The 23,599-nt window shown below is 32.9% G+C and overlaps 1 protein-coding gene across 3 annotated transcripts in view; it reads left to right on the top strand.

Annotated features, from left to right (window-relative positions):
* The window catches only part of LOC148627643 (synapsin-like), a 96,039-nt gene that overhangs the window by 6,000 nt on the left and 66,440 nt on the right, over positions 1-23,599 (top strand). For all 3 annotated transcript variants that reach the window (XM_088576482.1, XM_088576501.1, XM_088576491.1), the window contains 3 exons: positions 13,782-14,024; positions 17,612-18,025; positions 22,269-22,326. In XM_088576482.1, coding sequence (XP_088432608.1) covers positions 17,793-18,025; positions 22,269-22,326 — 291 coding nt within the window. In that variant the 5' untranslated portion in view covers positions 13,782-14,024; positions 17,612-17,792. The remainder of the gene's footprint in view (positions 1-13,781; positions 14,025-17,611; positions 18,026-22,268; positions 22,327-23,599) is intronic.

The raw sequence follows: 23,599 nt of genomic DNA, 5'->3' as shown, positions 1-23,599 counted from the left end.
TTGCACAATTTATTGCTTTGTGATATCAAGTTCTAGATCAAATTCGCCTTTATCTATTTTTGTTGATTTCAAATGTTTGTCCACTATTTCCAAGTTGTTTGCTGCACTTGCAGCATGATACTTGGTTAGAAATGAATGATTTCATCCTAATGTCAATAGTGTTTGATAATTTTGGTCATTAATATGTCGGTGTGTCAATATTTGAGGTTTTAGTTTATTTGAAGAAGTGTCATTGTTCTGTTCAAATGGGTTTATTGAAGACATTTTGGTGATCTCTGTATTTACTATATGTATAACTGTTAAACAATTATGCATTTGTTGCATTTCACAGCATCTGTTCCTTTTTCTAAGTATAATAGTTTAAAATTTTTCTGTGTTAAATTCTGGAATATTATACTTACAGTAGAAATTAAGTTAGTCATTGCCTCTGTCAAGAAAATGCTAATTTCCAGGAAGATTATACAGTTAACTATGATAATACAGTGATGTAGTGTAATATAAAGGTGAACTTGAAGGTTTATCTTTTTCTGAGTTCATGATGAGGAAGGGGTAATCTGTTTTTGAGGTTGCTCACAGTATTTCTAGTTAACCCTTGTCATGCTGCACCCGGACCTGTTCGGGATTGGCCCTGGTTCCGCTTTATTGGTTCTGGCAGTGTTTATTGTAGTTTAGGAAAGCACAATTTGTGTTCATCTGCGAGCATTGTGAATGTGCTTTAAAATGAGGCTATCTGATATAGAGTTTGTTATTAAATAATGATGTGAAAGCTTAAAGAAGAGGTCATGAGTTTGCACTGCAGAAAAAATGAGATTTTTTAGGGAGTCAGGTTTATTTCTCGGCCCTTGCCAGAGCAGAATTAATCTGTAGTGTTCTACTTCCCCTGGAATCTAAATAAGAATGATGTCTCTCACCACCATTTCTATGTCAACCCCTTATATTGACTACTTCTAATTTAGGCCAGAGGCCAAAAATTGAAAAAAACCTCATTTTTTCACACGAGTGACCCTTCAGGAGACTTCCGACCCCCACTCGTGACTGTAACACACTTTATTTGGCTTCAGTGGCCTTCATGGGGTACAGGCTGTAAGATGAATGTGCTTTGGTTCCTGTTTTGGTCCTGTTGAACCCTGCATGTAGCAAAAAATGGCTAGAACGGACAAAAATGCCCATTTTTGAGTGACAGACCCATTTTACTGCATTGGATTGAATTGATTGTCACAGAAATCAGTCATTGGGGACATCCTTATTTTTGTTGGATGGTCACTGGAAAAAAAATCGATGATTTATGTTTGTTGTGTGTATGGTGTCTTCATATTTGATCGATTCCTTCAAACTTGTGAATGCAGCAGTAAAATCTTTGATGGGATTGATCTCCTAGAAATTGGTTAAGGGGGATCATTTTAAGTATGTAGACATGTGATGGGGTATTGTGAGTGTGCTCACTAAGGTTCTTTGATTCATATAAAGGAGCATGCACTAAAACAATAAAGAAAAAAATACCAAAAAATGTACAGATTGATATGTAATGGTTGTGTTAGGTTTTGGGAGGTGACTTCTTTATTCTTAAGTGCAGTTCTTTTTGTAAACAATGAAATATCACAATAATGTATTTAAAATTCCTGAACTGTTCAATGATGCAAGGTATCTTGACATCATTACAATTTCTTTGCATTATTGAAAGGCTCCCTCAAACAGAAACTTAGGAAGATAGATCCAATGTTTTTGAAGACAGCTTTGCCACTTAAATGATTGACAAAGCGTGATTTTTTGTTTACATAATTTGGTGAAATAAGATATTTTAAGATGGGTTTTTCTTCTAGGGTTTGATAGATTGTTGGAAATATTTTTCTGTAAATTGTCTGCAGGAAAAAGATTGATGAGAAAACAAACAATAAAAGTAGAATTCACTTTCTGTATATTGACTAATGGGTTTTAGGCATTGAAAACAGTTAAATCTCATGATCTTTCTCCTGCATAACACTTATTGAAAGGTTTGGCTAATATCTGCTGGTGTCTACGCAAGTCATGTGGTTGGATTGCATTCTGATTGGAAAAAGATTAGAAAGGTTATATCATTTTGTATTGAAGCAATTTAAGGTTCTTATATTAATCTTCTCAGAACTCCTGCACTCAGCACTTAATTGGGTGTGTTCCAATATCATTTGCTTGCAGTTCTCTACCATTTAATATCTTTTGTTTGTATCATAGAAAAGTTCTTTCCTTTTATAGTTATTGAATTGATTTTTGTTAGTCCAACAAAATTCATGTATATCATTCAGTTATCTACAGTGGAAAGGAAAATAAACTGTTAAGTATGGATCATTCAGATTTGTTCCACACACCATTACAGTGGATTCCACTAAATCTCAATCTTGTTAATTGTATTATTTTCTCAGACATATATGCAATGCAAGTAATGGGAATCCACTGTAGTACAGGTGAAGTACAAGTTGTACTACTGGTCTCAGAGAGTTTTGCTTTTTGCAGTATTTGTAGGGATAGATGACTGTTATTCTAAACATGAATTCACACTTGTCATTTTGCTCCAGATGACCAAAGTATTGCCTTTGAATGTCCTTTTGATGTCAAGAGAAACAATGAAGGACAGTTCAGTGTAAAACAGTGGTAAATTTATGAATTTTGCAGTAGCGTCCATAAGTGGTCATACACATGTATATCAAGGATGAATTCTAATTATAATTTTTGGTTTTTATGTTATTTATTGTTGACATACATGTACTTCATTGTTACATCTGTCCCTGCCTTTCTTAACACTTAGTACAAGATATAATCCTACATCAACTTTATCATTAGGCACTAATATATATCCATGCTATATGATAATAATTCCAATATTGGTTGATATGCTGATTTTAATTGGCTGACGGTTTTTGTTCATATTTTGATGAACAGTTGTTGCATATAAATTCTTGACATGGTTGAATAATCCCTTTATTCAAAATGAATGAAACTGGCTTCATAGTTGAAATTGTTTTAAAGTGTGTGGAAATAATAGAAATAAAGGCTTTTTTGGAGGTGTTCATTTCTGTATGAATTTACTAACAAATTTTACATGAAGCTTTTCCAGCTCTACTTAATTTGTGAAAGACCCTGTTCAGGTCTGGGTGTCAAAAGAATAGGCCTGCAGCAGTGCTAAGCTTGTCGTAAAAGGCAACTAAATAGTGCTCAGAACCCTAGCCAGGGGCTAGGGCACTCTGCCCACAGATCAACTGGGTTGTGTGCTCCAGGTGGTGGAATGGGGTACCCCTGGCGTGTTACATGCTGGCGTTGTCAGGCTATAATACGGCAAACCTGACTGCAAACCATAGTGGTGCATTGTGTTGGGAAAGATGCCACGTTCCTCGCACGTTATAAAGAACCCTACTGTGATATTCTCCCGGAGTAGAAACCATAGGGCTCCGCCACAGGAGGCTAAATTGCCCGACCCTACCCACCTCTCCCTATTTCCAGTGGCAATCAAAATTTGTCAACCCCATTGTCCTTATGTCCCGTCCCATTTTTCATTTCATCATCATTTCATGTTCATTTTATCATCCATTTCATGTTCATTGTCTGAATATAGCTGAAATATTGCTGCTCGGATGTTAAACCCAAACAATCAATCAATCAATCAATTAATCATTTGTGAAACAGTAATCAAGGTAACCAAGCTTATAACGGTAATCAAAAGAATGTAATCCAGGGACAAAGACCTGACATGGAAAACCGACATACACAACAAAGAACATAAGTAACTAAAATCATACATACAAAGTAACAAAAGCAAATGAGCAACTCAGACTCCACTGAAAACTGGGAGCGTGGACCAGGTGCACTGGTAGGGTAAGCGTCCTCTGCTTTTCTAAAAACACCCGCCTATTTGCGAAGAGTCGGTCTCGCTCAGTTACCGATGAACTATTTCAAATCAGCTTTTATTCCTATAATAACCATTATATTTTCGTGTCTTTCTAATACAGAGATCATAAAGAAAAAGCTTTACTGTAATTTCCTCCTGCATCTATAATCCAATGGACTCCCATGTTATATTCTTTATTAGATTTTCTGGCCCCTGCTATCATTCTTTCATGGTCTGAATATAAAGAAACTTAATTTGTCAAAAATTGACCTGGGATTGTCAGCTGCTATCTATATTTTATGGAAATGATATGTTGTGTCGATATTTATTCCCCTGACCATTTCTTTTATGTATTTGCCTTATTTACAGTTCCTTAATGTTGAGAAATGTGTTAAGATAGATATTATTCAACACTAAATACAGAATTGATTTCTTAATAGGATTGAGCAGTAAGAATAATTGCTACATTTTTAGCTCAACTGGCCGAAGGCCGTGTGCTATTGCCATCACTTGGTGTCCGTCGCCATCCATCATCGTCATAACAATTTTTCAAAACTCTTCTCTGAAACTACTTAACCAATTGGAAACAAACTTGGTATGAATGTTTCTTGGGGTATCCTGCATAGAACTGGTTTGGAGATTTTTGATCTGTCGAAAAGCATGGCCGCCGTTAGTAAAAATAGAACATAGGGGTCAGACAATAGTTTTTCGCATATATCTCCAAAGAGGTTAGGTTTAGCCCATTCTGAAAGGGGTAAAAGTGTTCAGCATGATGAGATCTATCTGCAGTGAAATTTTCATTTTAAGCTATTAAGCCATGTTGGAGTTATTGCCCTTTTTCAAAGTTTTTTGCTATTTTTAATGTTATTTCTTTCAAAAATCTTTTTCTCTGACACTATTTTACCAATTGAAACAAAACTCAGTATAAGTATTCCTTTGGGTATCCTGCATAGAATTGAAGTGGGGTTTTTTGATCCATCGAAAAACATGGCCACTGTTACTAAAAATAGAACATAGGGGTCAGACAGTAGTTTTTCGCATATATCTCCAAAACCGTTAGGTTTAGCTGAATTCTTTCAATAGCTGAAATGAAACTTATTTTTAGGACTACAAAAGTCTTCAGACATAAAATTTGTCAGACGCCTTCTTATAAGAGTTATTGCCCTTGACAGTGGAAAAATGACAGGTTTTTATTTAGTTTTCGACCAATGTCTTGAAAACTATGATAGATTTAGACTTTCATTTACTGAAATGATCCTTATGATAAGTCCTATCCAAGACTTCTTGAGTCAAAATTGTTGGACAACTTCTTCATAACTTTATTGCCTTTGAAAGGCAAAATTCAGCCAGGTTAGCGATTCAGGCTCCTGGGAGCCTCTTGTTTAAATCCCTACTCTGGTTTGATTTTGTTAGTCAAAAGGATACTGACATGAAAATTGGTAGACACTCACATCAGTGTCACCTGTTCTTTTATATTTTTACGCCCTGCAACGCTCAGTATCAGGGCATATTGTTTTACCCATGTCCATCCGTCCGCCTGTCACCTTCAGGGTATATAGTTATTCTGCTTAACTCCTCCTACAGTATTAAGGGTAGAAAGCTGATACATTTTAGAATGATTACATATGGATTGAAGATATGCGTTTTATCAGGGTTTTGATTTCTTTCAATATTTGACATGGTCATGGATAGTTGGACTTAGTCATTTTGTCTGATTATGAAATTGTTGCCATTCTAAAGAATTAAAGCTTGTAAGTATAAGCAACCAAACATTATGGGGTGTATTCCTTTATCTAGATTTATATTGACATATTTGTACTTAAGCTTATTATTTGTACATTTGCACTTACATTTACAATTCATTATAATATTTGTTTTAAAAATTGTGAGTTCAAATTTTGAAGTTCCGATAGGACTGTGTTAAAAGCCTATTTAGCTCATCTTGCCATAGGACGTGAGCTATTGCCATCACTTGGTGTCTGTTTCGTCTTTCGTCATTAACAATTTCTTCAAACATCTTCTCTAAAACTACTGAATAGATTTGCATGAAACTTACAATGATTGTTCCTTATAGTACTCTGCACAAAATAACCGTTTGGACTTTTGATCGGTTATAAAACATGGCGGCTGTTTCTAAAACTGGAACATAAGGGTCAGACAGCAGATTTTTGCATATATCTTCAAAACAGTTAGGTTTAACCAAATTCTGACAGGGTAAAAGAATTCAGCATGAGGAGACCCATCTGTGGTCAAGTTTTGGTGAAAATCTGTTGACCCATTTTGGATTTATTGCCTTTTTTGGATGTTTTTTTGCTGTTTTTGATGTTATTAAAAAATCTTTTCCTCAGAGGCTATACATAATTCAATGGAAGTTGGTATTTTTGTTTTATAGGGTATCCCTAACAAAATGACTTGATTTTTGATTGGTTATAATACCTGGCCATTGTTACTAAAAATAGAACATAGTGGTCAGACAGCAGATTATTGCATATATCTCCAAAAGCATTAGGTTTAACTAAATTCCGTAAAAGTATTCAGCATGGTGAGATCTATCTGTGGATAAATTTTGGTGAAAATCTGTTGACCCATTTTGGAGTTATTGCCCTTTTTGGAAGTTTTTTGCTGCTTTTGATGTTATTACTTTCAAAAATCTTCTCAAAAACTACTGAACAGAATTCAATGAAAGTTGGTATTTTTATTTTTTAGGGTTTTTAACCAGGGGAGGAATTCAGGCTCCTGGGAGCCTCTTGTTTATTTTTAATATCCCCTGTCTTTTCGTTCTTTTGTGTGTTTGTCTATTCACTTACCTTGTATGTGCTGCTGTTCTAAGATTTTGCTGAAACTTCAAATTTAGGCATCATATGTAGATGTTCATCAGAGAAGATGTTAAGAAAGGAACTAATTAAGACAATTGTAAGGGCAAGTTGTAATTGTAAATCCAATTAATATGTAAGTTGGTAAATGTATGTTGAGAGTCTGAGCTTAGGCCAGTTAGGGGATATTTCTTTGCTCACAGTATTTAGTAATAATGGAAGTGTTAATATATTTTATAAAATGGGAGAAATTCTTGTATTGTGTTACTGCAAGTTAATTGGATAAAGATAACAAAATTGTCAGAATTTTACTGTATTTGTCTTATATTGTCTTGGTAGGCATTTATTTGATATATTGGCTATTTTGTCTTTATCTAAACAAAAGAATGTGAACATTGCAGTTAAATTGTCTGCAGATTCAATTACACATGTCCCTCTTGGCATAGTTCCTGAGATAATGTCCTTAATCTAAAATGCAATATTGTTTTTAGAGAGCAATTAACCTAAAAACCTTGTTGATATGTATGCCTGCTATTCACTGAAAGAAAAAAAAACATTTGAGGAAAAGCAGCTAGTTCAGAAATTTCAACTTGACTACTAGTTTGACAAGTTAAATTCTGAAGTAATTGTTGTTGTCTCGAAGGAAATACCGGTAGTAACCTAAAATTAGTATAAAGAAATTTATGACAAAAATGCTGCTGACAATGTAGAAAGTTCTGCACTGTTAATAAAAGACAGATTTAGTCGTTCATCAATTAAATTAACCAAAGCAAAGCAGTTTTAAGGATACCAGAGAATATTGTTAACAAGTACATCATATATGATCAGTATGAAAATACTTATTTAATTATACATTTACTTAATGATCTGACACCATCATTTTGATTCATCACATGTTATGGAACATCTTTGGCTATATTAAACAATCATGCATGACTGCATTTGGTTACATAAGCAATGGAAAATATATTTGGCTTAATAATTTTTGAAATATAAATAAATCTTGCACAACATGTATCCTCTTCCACCATGCGAAGTGGAAATGATATAGCTCACCAGAACCATAGTGTAATTAGCCTTAATACACATGTATTGACTTTTACCTTCAGTAAGTACTTGCTTTAGATTGGAAGCTTGCACTAGATGGATGGACCAATACAACTTTCTCTAGGGGTTTTCTGTTATTGGCAGATGATTTTTATTTACCCTGTTTTGGTTTACTGTTTGTTTAAAGATCATGCTGAATGAGATATATACTTGGTGTATGGATTTATCTGAATCATGTGATCAATTTTATATTGTTTTTGTTGTCGGTGGTATTAACTGGACAAAGAAGTTAACCCAGGGGATGGTAGAACTAGACATAGAAGTTAACCCAGGGGATGGGTAGTTAAGGTAGACAGTCATACCTATGACTAAACATTGATATGTACTTATTCTCAGTTGTACTGTTGGAGGCCTTAGTGTCTAGGTACATGTACTTTTAATTTGTTGGCTAGCAGAGTGAAAGTTCTCAATCGTTTGTCAAAATTTTGTAACTGCTTGGGGTTTATAGTTCCGGATTTTATTTGAGCACTATAGAATTTAGAGGTGGGTCCTGCTCTATGCTCAGAAATTTTGGAAGATTATGTAGGAAAAAAATGGAAATCCTTTGAGCTGTCCCTCCTCCAATAGGTCTCTGGATCCACCATAGTTTTATGATTTAATAGAAGTGAGATAACCTTAGAAGTTTACACTAGATGAAGATTCACCAGTACACTATGTGTGTTTCTTGAAGTTTCAAAGTTTGAACTTCATGGATTTTATTTTGCATTTTCAGTATTGCTTGACCTGACTGTAATAGTAAATATAACATTTTGTTTTTTGTTTTCAGTCCAAGTATTGTTACAAGTATATAAATAACCCTGTCATAGAAAGTTGTGAATACTCATGTACAATCTTAAAAAATTATACTACGAAAATGTGTTTCTAGAGTAATCCTTGCTGGCAAGAAATTTTAATTACACTTTTGTTGAGTTTTCAATTCTTGAATTTCAATTAACATTATTTCTAACTCAGTTTCAATTGGCTGAAGAGGAAATTAGCTGTGCTTCAGGTTTCAAATTTTAATTATTCAGCCCAGTGCAGAAAGCTGGAAAATTAGTCATTACAGTACCCCAGTTTTATCATGAACTATTAGCAATAAGTGTTTTGCTATTTAATGGCATGTTTCATGCTTCACAATTATTTATAGTATTGTCTCACAGTGTCAAATTCAGTCAGCTCCTCTCCTATATCATGTATTGAAACAGTATTTTTAGTTGATTAGCTGCAGAGAGATGATGGAGTTGGATGATGAATTTTCCCTTTTACATTCAGTTTAATAGTAGTATCTGATTTCAATCTGACTATGGAATCACTTTGTCAATCATGAATTTTATATTTAAAAAAACTCCAGAGACTTTGAGACTACAACCAGACCATACAATTTCTCTAAAATCAACCTTTATTCTAAATCCTCCTTGTTTCCAAAACTGTAAAATGGCAAAAGTCATTCTGTCTTTGAGAAAGACATTAAGTAGTCTGACGGATATAATACATCAGTAGAGATAAAAGACAATTGATGGTAGAACATCCTGCCTTTATACACCGAATCAATTAGACAATTATTGATACAAGGCTTCTACTGGTTAATACCTCATCAAATTGTAGAGTTGATGATACATTTGTCGATTCTTCCTATGATCTTTGCTTCAGTGTTAGTTATGCGATAAGTATTCTGTTTCTTCAAAGATGTTGTGAAAATACATACATTTTCATTAAAGCGACTTGGTGTTTTCTCTTGAATCTGCAAAGAAGAAATCATCTACACCAGCATCTTTAACATTACAAAAAACATAATAAAACCACTGCTTTAAAGTATGTAATGCACAATGTAGATAGCAGATCAAACATGTTACAATTAAATTAGAACATGTCCAAAGCTAATTTGTTTTTCTCTGTCTTCATGGATAGATGTATAAATCTGCCTCCTACAATGTCAATACAGTCCGCCGTCAGGTTTCGGAAACAGAACTTAAATTGAATTAAATCAGATTGTCTGGTTACTTCTTGTAAAATATTTTTGTGTTGTCTACTGAATAAAATTTAAATTGATAGAACTGTATTTCAATATTAACCATGATTAGAATTGTCTTGGGAAGTTCTCACTGATTTTATAACCCTAATAGTATGTGATTGAATTAGAATCTTTAAGGTTGTGAGTAGATCTGTTTAGATATGTCTGGACTGGTTTCCAGTGAGCTCATTTGTACTGATTTCCTGTACTTGTTTGTTTGTCTTGTCTTTAGACAGTTCTGCTAAATATGTTATCAACTGTATTATGCATTTAAATAACCTTTCCCTTGGGGATTGATTCTAGCCAGAGTTAACTCTATTATATTTCATTTCCTCGACTTTGTGTCAACCAGGGGCAGATAGATTCCCATTATATTGCACATGGTTCATTGCAACTGTGAATGTATTTTATTTTATTCCTTTTTAGCTTACCTGGCCAAAGGCCATGTGAGTGATTGCCATCACTTGGCATCCGTAGTTGTCGTTCACTTTTTTTCAAAACTCATCTCTGACATTACTTGACCAATTGGAATCAAACTTGGTATGAATGTTCCTTTGGGTATCCTGCATAGAACTGTTGTTGGGATTTTTTATCTGTTCGCCATTACTAAAAATAGAACATAGGTGTCAGGCGGGCTTTTCATTAAGAGGCCGTACTAGGTACTTTTACCCGTCTAAGCTGCTGATAGGTACCTCAGGAATTTAAAATTTCACATTATGTTTAAAAGAGAAAATTGATTAAAAGTACCTCCTACAAAACCAAAGGTAACTGCATTGCAAAAAATAAATGAAACTCCTGGACTGTCAGACAGCAGTTTTTTGCATTTATCTCAAAAGCTGTTAGGTTTAGCCAAATTCTGACATGGTGTTAAAGTGTTCAGAATGATGAGATCTATCTGTGGACAAATTGTGGTTTTAATCTGTTGAGCCATTTTGGAATTAATATGCCCTTCTTGCTTGTTATTGCTATTTTTAATGTTATTTCTTTAAAAAATCTTTTCCTCTGACACTACTTGACCAATTGGAACCAAACTAGGTATGAATGTTCCATTTGTGTTCCTGCATAGAACTGATGTGGCGATTTATGATCTGTTGGAAAACTTGGCTGCCGTTACTAAAAATAGAACATAGAGGTCAGACAGTAGTTTTTCGCATATATATCCAAACGGTTAGGTATAGCCAATATTGTGTCCAAACTATTTGTTGTGTCCATAATGAGTTGTGACTCCTTATGCTTAAGTGTGTCAAAATTTGCTGCAAAAAATGTATTGTCTGCACTTGTCCCAAATGTTCAGGATTTGAGCATTGTGGTCGTATTATGCTGTGCTCAGCAAAGCTTTATAGAAAGCAAAAGCAGAATGATGTATAAGGTAAATTGATAAAATTTTCATTATTTCAATATTTTATTTTAGTACAAAGTTCAGAAAAATATGTTGACACTTCTTGGAGGTATGGCCCTTGAAAGTGTAAATTTTTTACCTTTTTATCAGTTTTTGCCTATAATTTAGAAAACAGAAGCAGATCAATGATTAATGTAAAGTCATAAAATGTTGAGTATTTCAATATTTAAATTTTGGTACAAAGTTTAGAAAAATATGTTGACACTTCTTGGAGTTATGGCCCTTGAAAGTGTCATTTTGGGGATTTTAATCAGTTTTTGCATATTATTCAGAAAACAGAAGCAGATTGACGATTAATGTGAATGATAAAATGTTCAGTTTTTCAATATCTTATTTTTGTGCAGATTTCAGAAAAATCTGCTGCCACTTTTTGGAGTTAAGGCCTCAGAAAGTGTCATTTTGACCATTTAACTAGTATTTTTTTAACCTATTGTTAACAAAACGAAAGCAGATTGATGATTAATGTATATTGTAAAAAATATCAGGATAGTAAAGATCTATGATTGGTACAAATTTGGTAAAAAATCTGATAATTGCATGATTTTATGACTTTTTGCACATTAAGTAGAATGATAATTAATGTTGGTAGCAAAAATATTCAGTATCATGACAAATATCATCTATGCAAATTTGGTCAAAGGTGTTTGCATGTATTCAAGCTATTAAACCAGGTGAGCGATTCAGTCTAGAGCCTCTTCTTATTCTATTCATTATTTTACCAAATGCTATGCAGCACATAGGTTCAATGGCAGAAGAATTATAGCAAACATGAAATTAAGCACACAATATTTTTTTATAACCGTAGTCAATTCTGCTTACAGATCTGTTTTTTTTTTTTAGACGACCATGAATTCATCTCCCACGTAAATCAACTATATCAAAAATGAAATAACTTTCATCAACAATTTATTCATGGTCTGTAACTATTTCTGAATAAGAAATAAAAGTGAGTGTAATGGTAGGTTTTTGACATGCATGAAACACCTCCTGCCTGTTATCTATAGACTGATACTTAATTGTACTACTAATATAATTAAAGAGTCACTATCAAGGTCAAAGTCACTATCAGTGTCAAAGTCAGGATTAGTGACAATCAAAATAAAAAATAAAAAGACAAAGACTAAGTGACAGTCACAGTCACAATAAGATTGGAAGGCAAAGACTTAGTGACAGTCACAGTCACAATAAGATTGGAAGACAAAACTTGGTGTCAGTCACAATCACAATAGAATTGGATGACAAAAACTTAAGTCACAGTCACAATAACATTGGAAGACAAAGACTCAGTGACATTTACAGTCACAGTAAAATTGGAAGACAAAGACTTAGTAACATTCACAGTCACAATAAGATTAGAAAACAGACTTAGTGACATTCACAGTCACAGTAAGATTGGAAGACAAAGACTTAGTGACAGTCAAAATCACAATAAGATTGGAAGACAAAGACTTAGTGATCGTTTCAGTTACAATAAGATTACAGTCACTGTCCCATTATGATTTGAAGACCATGACAAGTTACAGTCACAGTCACAATAAGATTAGAAGACCATGACTTAAGTAACAGTCACTGTCACAATAAGATTGGAAGGTCATGGCTTAAGTTACAGTCACTGTCACATTATGATTGGAAGACCATGACTTAAGTTACAGTTACTGTCACAATAAGATTGGAAGACCATGACTTAAGTAACAGTCACTGTCACAATAAGATTGGAAGGTCATGGCTTAAGTTACAGTCACTGTCACAATAAGATTGGAAGACCATGACTTAAGTTACAGTCACAGTCACAATGAGGACAGAAGACAAAACCTTATTGGCAGTCACAAATAAAGGTGGAAGACAAAATCTCATTGACAGTCAGTCACTAATTAAGGTGGAAAACAAAAACTTACTGACTGTTAAAAACACAATAAGGATGGAAGACAAAGACTAGAGTTAGTCATAGTCATTTTAAAGCAGAGACTAAGTGGCAGTCACAGTCACAAATAAGGGTGGAAAGTGAAAACTTATTGACAGTCACAGTTACAATAAGGATGGAAGACAAAGACTAAGTGCAATTGACATTCCCAGTTTGATTAGAAAACAGACTTATTGACAGTCACTGTCACAATAGGGACAGAAGAAAGACTTTGTGACAGCCACATTCACAAAAAATTTGAAAGACAGAGATTTAGTGATAGTCACAGTGACAATAGGTGCGCAAGAAAATTAATTATAATAATTGATTTGTTGGAAACTTGGATGACCTGAAATCTGGTGTAGTTTCTGTGGCTTTTTAACATGTTCTTTCAATGAGAAATGTTCTGTGATGTGCAGTGTTTGATGATAAAAATCATATGTGATTTTGTGTACTTGTAATAATGTATAATTTAAGTTGTGATTTGATGATTCAGTTGTTCTATAAAGTTGATAGTAGTGCATATGGTACTTACATAGAATTCTAAAATTTGAACCAGTAAAGACAACTATACAAGGCATTAAAATGAATGATTAATTTTCTTCCCAAAATGTGTATTATTTCAAAGATAAATATCTTCTATTGTTCTGATTGATTTGACAAAAAAACAATCATGAATGGTAAATTGAAATAATTTTTTTGAAATATGATTGTAGCTTGTCAAACCAACAAGGCATTATTAGATCTCCATCCTATTGATTCTTTTTGACTCGGAGGAGATAACATGCTGGATTGACCGGTTCCAGAATTGGGATAGCTGAGTCTGTGATTAGCAGATTCTATTGGATTAATCAAAGTGAGGAACTGACAGAAGCTGTTTATGTGTTACATTTTCTCTGTACAGTCTGCAGAATAAAGGATAGATTTCTCCAGAAGGGATGATAGATTATAACACTACTGTAAGTAGCTTTGATGCATTGTATAAATGATAAATACTGGTTTTTGTTCATGTTTCTTTTATTGGAGTCCAGCACCAAAACCGTTCAATTATGTTTTATAATGTTGTTTGTATTGATTTGTAAACCAATCAACATAAAAGGTTATTTAAGGTCAAAAGGTTCAATCAATATTTTCCAATAAAACAAGTTCTTTCATAGAATTTTCTGTTAAAGCTCAGTGTTTCAAATCATTTAACAATTTAAAACACAACGTTTTAAGGTTGAAAAAGTAATCAAGGGAACCAAGGTTAAAAGTATCAAGTATCTCTAATTGACATTAGAAATTGACTACAAACTCCTCCATAAATGACTTTTCAGCTGGAGATGACCCATTTGAGATACGTGCATATGCAACAGTTTCTTACTGAGTATCTATATTGATTTGATCATAAAATCTTTTAATGGATGAATCCTAATGTTATTTTACTTTTTTTTTTTAAAGGTTTCTCATTATATCTTACTTTTACAGAAGAGATATCTTGTATTATATATTTCTTAATGTACGTTTCACCTTTATTCTGCTGCACCTCCTTACTTTGAACCAATTTATTCTGATGACTATCCCCTCCCAAAAGTACCTTATTTATAAAATAGGCAATGGACAGAATGTAATGGTAAGCAGCAAAATTGATTTGATTTCCTGAAATGTGAAAATGAAATCTGCAAGTATAAATTTTGTTTACAGTATGAAAAACAATGTTTAAAATTTCTGTTTTTTATTTTAAAATTGTGTGAAGAATCTTTAAGTCCCACCATAATCATATTTGTAGAAGTACCACTGATTATAGATAAGAAGACTGTATCTTGACATGTGTATAGTGAATTTTAATAGAATTTATGTTGAGTATAAAATTTAATTAATCTAGAACTCTATACAGACCAGAGTACATTTATTAAGGCTGTCAGATGATGGTGCTTAAGTTCATTTTTCAATTAATTTGAATTATTCTCTGACTTAAATCAATGAAAATTCTTGACAAGTAAGCTGCCAAAAAGGCCAAGGTCTTGAGCACATTATATCCTTTTTTTCTGTTGTCTGCATAAGATATTTTCAGTGGTCACATTTAATTTAAAAATGAAGAAAGTCACTTTTAAAAGAAACATCATGACATAAGTACAGGTTTACCTAAGAATCATGCAAGATGATAAGTCCAGTTTTTTTTAATGTATACAGTATGCCTAAAGTACCATTCCCAAGTAGAAGAATGGAGAAAAGGAGATGAAAAAACAAACTGGTTGTATATTTACTTGACTAAATTCACTAGTCCAGTAGAGGACATGGGATGGCTACAGTTCTTTCCATGTTTTCTTATCCATTGCCATTTCTTTTGCTTCTTAAACAAGGACTTATCAATTTATTTAGTTCATTCATGAGTCCCCTTTGATGGGTCTATTTTAGTAATGTTCATGTTCCAGTCAATAGCTTGTTTTGTAATGTTTTTGCCACTTATTCGTAGGGTATGCATAATCCATCTCAATTTTATATAGTTACCTATTCTTCACAATTTAACCAAGCTATTTTTACTAACTTCCTTACTTTCCTAAATTTAGATCCAAGTCTTGGTTGGTATTATTGTATCACATGTGACTTTCTGAAAGATTTTTAGCATGTTCAGAATGTTGACACAAAAATGTGACGTTTGGCCATTTTTCTTTATTTACACAGTTCTTAGCTGAAGTTGTACCTATAGAACTTCTGTTGTAACGGTTTTAACTTGATTTGTTTCCAGTTTACATTATAATAAAGCAGTTCTTAGAGTTTTTTGAAGTTAAAATCAAATTGTTTTGGGATATAACATGGAATTTTGAAGTGACAGAGTGATTTTATCCATAACAACAGTTTAGAATAAAATTAATTAAGGTATAAACAATGTAATTTGATGACAAATTAATCAAATTTGCCTGACATTTTGATAGAAGAGATGCAATACTAAACACATTGAATGTTCTATCACTGCTAGTATCTGTAAACTGTTGCTATTGGGAGATGCTTTATAATCATCATTGCTAGAATAGCAGGACAGATTCTTTTTAGGATCCAGTTGCTCAATTCCTTTTGTACATTTGATTGAACAGTGACCAGGGAATGATCCAGGATTTCAGGTTAAAGGATACAAATTGTTTTGTATACATTTTAGAAGAGTTAATATTTCATTCAGAATGTTTTTCAAATTTTTGTGGCCAAACTCCAGGTTTAGTGGTTAATATACTTGTGTATATGTGTACATAATGTACATTATGATTTCTGCTCTTCTTAAATTCTTCCTAATATCAGCAGAGTTGGAAATATTAGCCTGACGTCCTGTCCATGACTAGTAATTTCTGGGCAGGACTGGCTAAAATTTAGCAAATTTTGACTGGTTTTATAGCTAAAATATGTAAAATTCAAGTTTTGGGCTGGTGATATTTTTCAGTGAATTTCTTACCCTGTATTGGCAAAGAAATACACAAGCATCAATAATAGCACAATTTAGATATATCAAAATCGAAGTACAATGCCTAAATTGAAACATGAAAACATGAAACCGAGACAATCCAAAATACACTATCTAGGCATACAGTATAAAATACAATTACGTATGAAAACCTAAGTTAAGGAAAACCAGGATAGGAGACTTACTCAAATTCTAGCCAGTCCTGAATACAATTTTTCAATATATTTACTATATAGCTATAATTTTTTTTTTGCTGAAATTAGCCAGCCCTGCCAAAAAATAGCCAGTTGTGGGCTGGCGGGCAGGCTACTATTTCAAACTCTGGGAAAACAATTCATCACACAAGAAACTGAGCACTAGCATTATGAAATTTAAAAAAAAACTAGCAGTGACATCAGGTGCTTTGGGAGGGTGTATGTAAGTGTGTCATGCTCTGCTAGCAATTTGATGCAAAACGAAAACAATATGATTTGAACTACAGTTAGATTTTGACATTCCCTTATAAAGTATTTAGATTTGGAGGTAAATCTCATACTAGTTCACATACTAATAAAAAAATTGTACATTTGTAATAGCCTGTGCAACTGAATTTCAGTATTCTTTTAGCTAATGTTGATAAATAAACAATGGTTCACATATTTAAAAGAACAATGCAGCTTGATCACTTTACAGAATCATTTGTGAAACCATTCACCATGAAATGTATCTAAATAACAATTTTAAGTGTGTAGTTTTTATATTGAAGTAGTAATTGTTAAATATTGAATGAAGTTTATAGATTATATTCATCCCTGAAAGTAACGCTTTTGAAAATGGCTGGTCAATAAATGTTTGAATTTAATTTCCGTAACAATGACTACAACTGCATAATTCTGACAATTATTGAAAATTTATATGATTGAAGTAGAATTGCATATTTAATTGATTTTTTTTTCCACTTTCTTGAATATCAAGTAATTTGTTGGTATCATAAATAGTTAATTATGATTGTGATGTATGTCTCATTGGTTTAGTTTATAGTGTTATTGATTTGCCCATATTTGTATTCGATCATATTCAAAGTCTTAAGAATTCTTCTTTATTTTGGATTGATTTGATTCTGCTCTGTTTCAGATATTCCAATGAAAACCCCAGAGAGGTTCTGATGGTTCCTGCTTCATGTGGTGATTCTGGTGATTGATTGACAGTGGATTTTACTGCTCAGCCAAGATTAACAAGAACACCTGTTTGTGCATTTCCTTTAAAACCATTCAAAATTTCGTTTTCAAGTTTCAGCGCGAATTTTTCAAGTGGAATGAATTTCCTCAGAAGAAGATTCAGTTCTGGGGATCTTCAGGGGGAGTTACGAGATGAAAATTCAAGTATATTAACGTTTAAGAAAGGACCTTCACCCAGTGCTCCAAGCTCTCCATCAAAGACTCTAAATGCAGCACAAGGAATACCTCGACCAGTGCAAAATAATAAACCAGCATATAATAAAGATAGATGTAAAATTCTGTTGGTTATAGATGATCAACACACAGATTGGTAAGTCTTCGAACAGTCTTTCTGTGTTGGTTATAGATGATCAACACACAGATTGGTAAGTCTTCGAACAGTCCTTCTGTGTTGGTTATAGATGATCAACACACAGATTGGTAAGTCTTCAAACAGTCTTTCTGTGTTGGTTATAGATGATCAACACACAGATTGGTAAGTCTTCGAACAGTCCTTCTGTGTTGGTTATAGATGATCAACACACAGATTGGTAAGTCTTTGAACAGTCCTTCTGTGTTGGTTATAAATGATCAACACACAGATTGGTAAGTCTTTGAACAGTCCTTCTGTGTTGGTTATGGATGATCAACACACAGATTGGTAAGTCTTTGAACAGTCCTTCTGTTTTGGTTATAGATGATCAACAAACTGATTGTTAAGTGTTCAAACAGTTCTTTTGTCATCTGTTGCATCTTTTAGAATTTCATGCCTAATATTTTTAAAACCAAACTTTTATTAAAAATTTAACATTTTTGTAAAGATGTATATTACACGCACATTATGCATACTTCTTGTTTCTTAACTTTTTAGATATTCTTGTATTGCCAGTGAAATGACATGTGCCTTGTTTTTTTTCGAATGTGACATTTTTAATTTACAGAATATAGCATGAATGGTATATTTCTCAAAGGAATTATACATCTATGAAGGAAGGGTAATCAGGGGAACCAAGATTCTAGCAGAATTCAAAATAATGCAGAGACAAAGACCAGACAAGGCAAACAGACACATGCAACGAAGAATAATATAATCAAAATAATATGTGCAAAGATACAAAAGTAAATGAGCTACTCAAACTGAACTAAAACCTGGGAGCTTGGACCAGGTGTAAGATGTTACATATTAAAAAAACTCATTAGAGTGGCGTTAATATTGAATTTTACATGAGCATAAAAAATGAATGAACGCTTCACTTAATATGCATTAGGAGACATTAATCTAACACATTTCAACATTTTAAATATGCATGAACTTATAAAAGCAGTAAAAAATTTGCTCAAAAGAGAGAGTTGTTGCTTTAGCTATTTCAGTATAATTTTTTGAAGAACAAAACATTTTTTTAGTGTGGCCTTCTAGAAGTGTATTTACTGTACTGTAGTGCTGATTCCTGATGTACTTAAGATAAGACAGCTTTTTGAAATAATAACCAAACAAGAAATTTTAATCACATAAATTTTTATGAGCTTGTTTTACAAAATGCATTTATTTACTTGGGCATTGGTTGAGGGAGCTATCATACCATAGCTTTCAGCTTTTTTGTTATGACTATAGGGACCAATAGGGACAATACGAATATATTTCATTCCTTAGAACTTTTGCATTCGAATTAATTCATACTTTTTAAATACAAAAAAAAAAGAAATTTGGGTCACAAGTTAAAGCTAGGTCAGCATGCTGCTACTTGGGACTATTTAAAAGTTGATTTTATCACTGTTTTCAAATAAGGAATCAGTCTAATACTGAGAAGCAAAATTCCACAAAGACCATGAAATCATTCAGATAGAAGTTGTCCTGTGATTCAATTATTTTACAGAACATTTATCAAGTTTGATTTTGTTGTGAAATATAAAGAGTGTTTTCTCCCTATGAACCTAATCAATGAATTTTCTTTAAAGACACCATTGATTGCTGCCATAAAGTATACCATAGGCTAATGTATTAGCAGGATATTTCAATGTTTTCAGGCAGATTGTGGGAGTACTTTGATTGGTTCTACATAAGCTGTCAATCTGAGATGAAATAGAAAATAAATAATTTCTATAAAAAGATTTTCCCCCTTGTTAAGGTTGCTCAAGCTTACTTGGGAAAAATTGATTGTATTTGTTTATTCTCTAGCAGATATCCAGTGCAAGAGTAGCATGGGATAAAAACATTCTTTGTGAAACAGAATTTTTTTGTGTTATTTTACATGAAGAATATTGGATTTGTTCCATTGAGGTGAAAACTTCATTTATAGCATCTGAAATCTGTTAAATTTGTTTTATATAGTTTATGGTAATAGTCAAAGGCCCACTGCTTTAAAGATAGTAATGAAATTGCATCTGGTCTATCTTTTTTAAGTATTTGTCATCACTTAATTTGTATATCTCTCCTGTACGTGCTACATGAAGTCATTTGTTTTAAAACTATGTTACAAAAGACTGAAAAAAGATTTTGTCACAATTTATAATGTTTCTGCATGTATTTTGGTGTTTCTCACAACATCTAACTTGTCATATTTGCAATGATTTTTGTCTTAATCCTTATATTTAATACGACCATTTTTGCCACTATGATTTAGTGTCAGTCCCTGTAAGAATCAGGCAGTAGGTGAAAAATGGTATGAAAAAAGCCATCATTTTGAGAGTGTAATTTGACTATCTGCACCATCAGAATCAAGGAAAACAGACAAGATTTTCCATATCATGCTGAATCATTGACTTAAAATTTCATGGAAATGCACTGAAAATGAACATTTCAAGGGCAGATAACTCTGTCACAAACCTCATTTTTCTAAGATTCTTATTCTGAGCAAATCCAATGATTCAGAGATCAAATGGTGGTCTTTTCAAGCATCCTTGAGTGATATTTTTTCAGATTGATGGGGTTTTGACATGCATGTTTCAGATTTTTGCCATTTTGCCTGACTCTTACAAACACTTACACTTAAATGTTCTCCAACTCTGTTGTCTGAATAAGATTCTGTGGTTGTTTCCTTCAGAGCTAATTTGGAATAAGACAGAATAAAGATTGTCTAATTAGATTTTCTATATGGGAATTGTCATGAAGCCACTGTGGTCAATCTGCATCTATAGCTCTAGTATTAAACAGCTGTCATCAGCTTGTCTTTTAGTATTCACTAATTGATACTGTAGGATTTATAGTGGTTGTATGTAGGTGTAGCTGTATCCAACTCCAATTATTACAGAATTAGATGTCTATCTCTTCTCTGACGTTTATATTTTAGCAGACTGTAAAAAATGTAATCTTCTGGTATCTTCAGTATTTTCTTTAGATTTATGAATAATTCTGGTTGTAATATTCTTTGTGCTGGTCACCTGGTGCATGTAGTTTCACTAATACAAGTGAATATATTCATAACGAACAATTATTAGGTTGATACATGTAACTTATGATGTTATTCTTTCTTTTAGTTCATTATAGCTTTTCATATGATGGGGACTTAACTTTCTGTAGGTTTAAACTGGTCTGGAGCTGGCATGTCAGTTAGCTGCTAGTAGTCCTTAGTTTGTACATTTGTGTATTTTATATTCAGTTTCATTATTTCTAATGTAACAAGGGTCACAGACCTTTTTGAACTGATTTTTAGGTGTGTTTAATTGTGTAATATTTTTCGACATTGGCCAGATTTTAAAGTGGGAGGGTTGTGACCACACCACAGTACTTCAACTCCGCCACATTTTTTGTGCCTGTCCATAGTCAGGAATTTCTGAACTCTGTATGTCTTATTTCAGTTTCACCTTCAATTTATTTTATGTTACTTGAGGGGCAACTCTTTTGCTGTACCTGTGTTTAATAATGTTTTTGGGCCAGCTGCAGCTTGCACTATTGTATTCGGATTTCCTCGTCCTTCATTAAAGACCAATGGGTTTCCTTGGGCTGACATTTTCATCCCATTGGGGCTGTTGTCTCCTTGACATGTACACCATATGTATTCTTATTATATCTTAATACTTATTAAGATACCAAACATTTTAATGAAAATTGTTAGAATTATATTACTTTTAAATCCTATCTCTGTTGCATTGAATTGTCCCTAAGGTAATATAAATCATTTAGCAAATCCCTCAAACTAATATGGAAAAGGTTGTGTTAAATCTGAAATTTCAAATTAAATAAATTTTTGAATTAAATCACAAAAAAAATAGTACATTATACCTACAAAAGTGATTTTTTATACAATAAAACAGTTATCTTACTTTACAATGAACTACCTGCTGACTGTAAACATATTAATTTTCGTGGTGCATTAACTTTCCTGATTTTTGCGGTGGACAGTTAAATGCGAAAAATGGTACTGGCAAAATTTATTTTAAACATGGTATAGCAATAACATAATTTTTTAATTAACTGCAAAAATTGATACCCGCGATTATATGTACATGACAAAATCTGCAAAAATTAATACATTTATAGTATTTATAAATATTTTTGTATTTTTTTTAACTGAACTCTAATAGTTATCAGTTATACACTCTGATAGTGTATAATCATCTGCCTCTTTTCATTTCAGGTCTAAATATTTTAGAGGAAGAAAAATATTTGGAGACTGGGATATAAGAGTAGAACAGGTATTTACAAATAATTTTGTGAGAAGATGAGGGCTTTACGAAATAATTGGTTGATTCTCAGGGTCCCCCTCATCTTATAGAAGGGTCCCCATTTAACATTTATGTTGCCATATCTATAAAAAGAAACTAGAAAGCACACATCTCTCCATTTTTAGCTCACCTGGCCAAAGGCCATGTGAGTTATTGCCATCACTTGGCATCTGTCGTCGTCGAAACAATTTTTCAAAACTTTTCTCCTCTGAAACTACTTGACCAATTGGAACCAAACTTGGTGTGAATGTTCCTTGGGGTATCCTGCATAGAACTGATGGTCAGACAGTAGTTTTTCACATTATCTCCAGAACGGTTGGGTTTAGCCAAATTTTGACAGAGGTAAAAGTGTTCAGCATGATGAGATCTATCTGTCGTCAAAATTTGGTGAAAATCTGTTAACCCATGTTGGAGTTATTGCCCTTTTTGGACGTTTTTTGTTGTTTTTATGTTATTATTTTTAAAAATCTTCTCCTCGGAAACTACTTGATAGAATTCTTTATTCTTAAATACTAAGTCTGATGATCTCAGGTACTCATTTTTTCCAGTTATTTTTGGGTTTTTTGTGGTGAAAAGGGACCATAACTCCTGTAATTGCATTTTACAACATTATCAAACTTAACCTGTTTTTTTTTTTATTGTCCGTAGTGTTGTGTTCAAGTTTAGAAAAGTTTAAAAACATTTGGTTGTTTCTTGAATTGTCATCGGGGAACTTAAAAGGTGCTGGACAGACAGACAGACAAACAGGCTCTACGACTATTACATACCCTTGATTTATATGTATCAAGCAACAACATTGACTGTTTCTCATAGCTTTACTTGTATCTTCAGTAATTCAGTGCTTGAACCACTATAACATAAATATCATTTGTACATAAAATTACTGACAAAACTGTTTTAATGGTAAATGGTGTAGAAAATTTCTGCTTTTATAGAAATAACCAGTTTTATTATTGCCATGAATATAGAATCATCATGCTTGATATGATCAAATCAATAACTAATGCATACCAGGATGAAAACTGCATGTAGATTACAGAATGGTTGCTATAAAGAGTTAAGGTTCTTTAAAGTGGTGAAAATGAATAATTCATTGTATTTTGTGTTTAGTTTCTACACGCTCAATGGAATTTGAACACAAAGTACTACAAAAGGATTGAACTAAAATTTAAACTGAAATAAAAAAATAGAAACACTACCAAAAAATATGTAAGAAAAGTGATAACATACCAGTTTATTTCAA

Source organism: Perna viridis, chromosome 1 (assembly GCF_037379345.1).
Source record: "Perna viridis isolate PV_CMFRI_1.1 ecotype Kerala chromosome 1, ASM3737934v1, whole genome shotgun sequence".
In the NCBI taxonomy this organism is placed as follows: Eukaryota; Metazoa; Mollusca; class Bivalvia; order Mytilida; family Mytilidae; genus Perna; species Perna viridis.
This window is presented reverse-complemented; position numbering and strand designations above follow the sequence as displayed.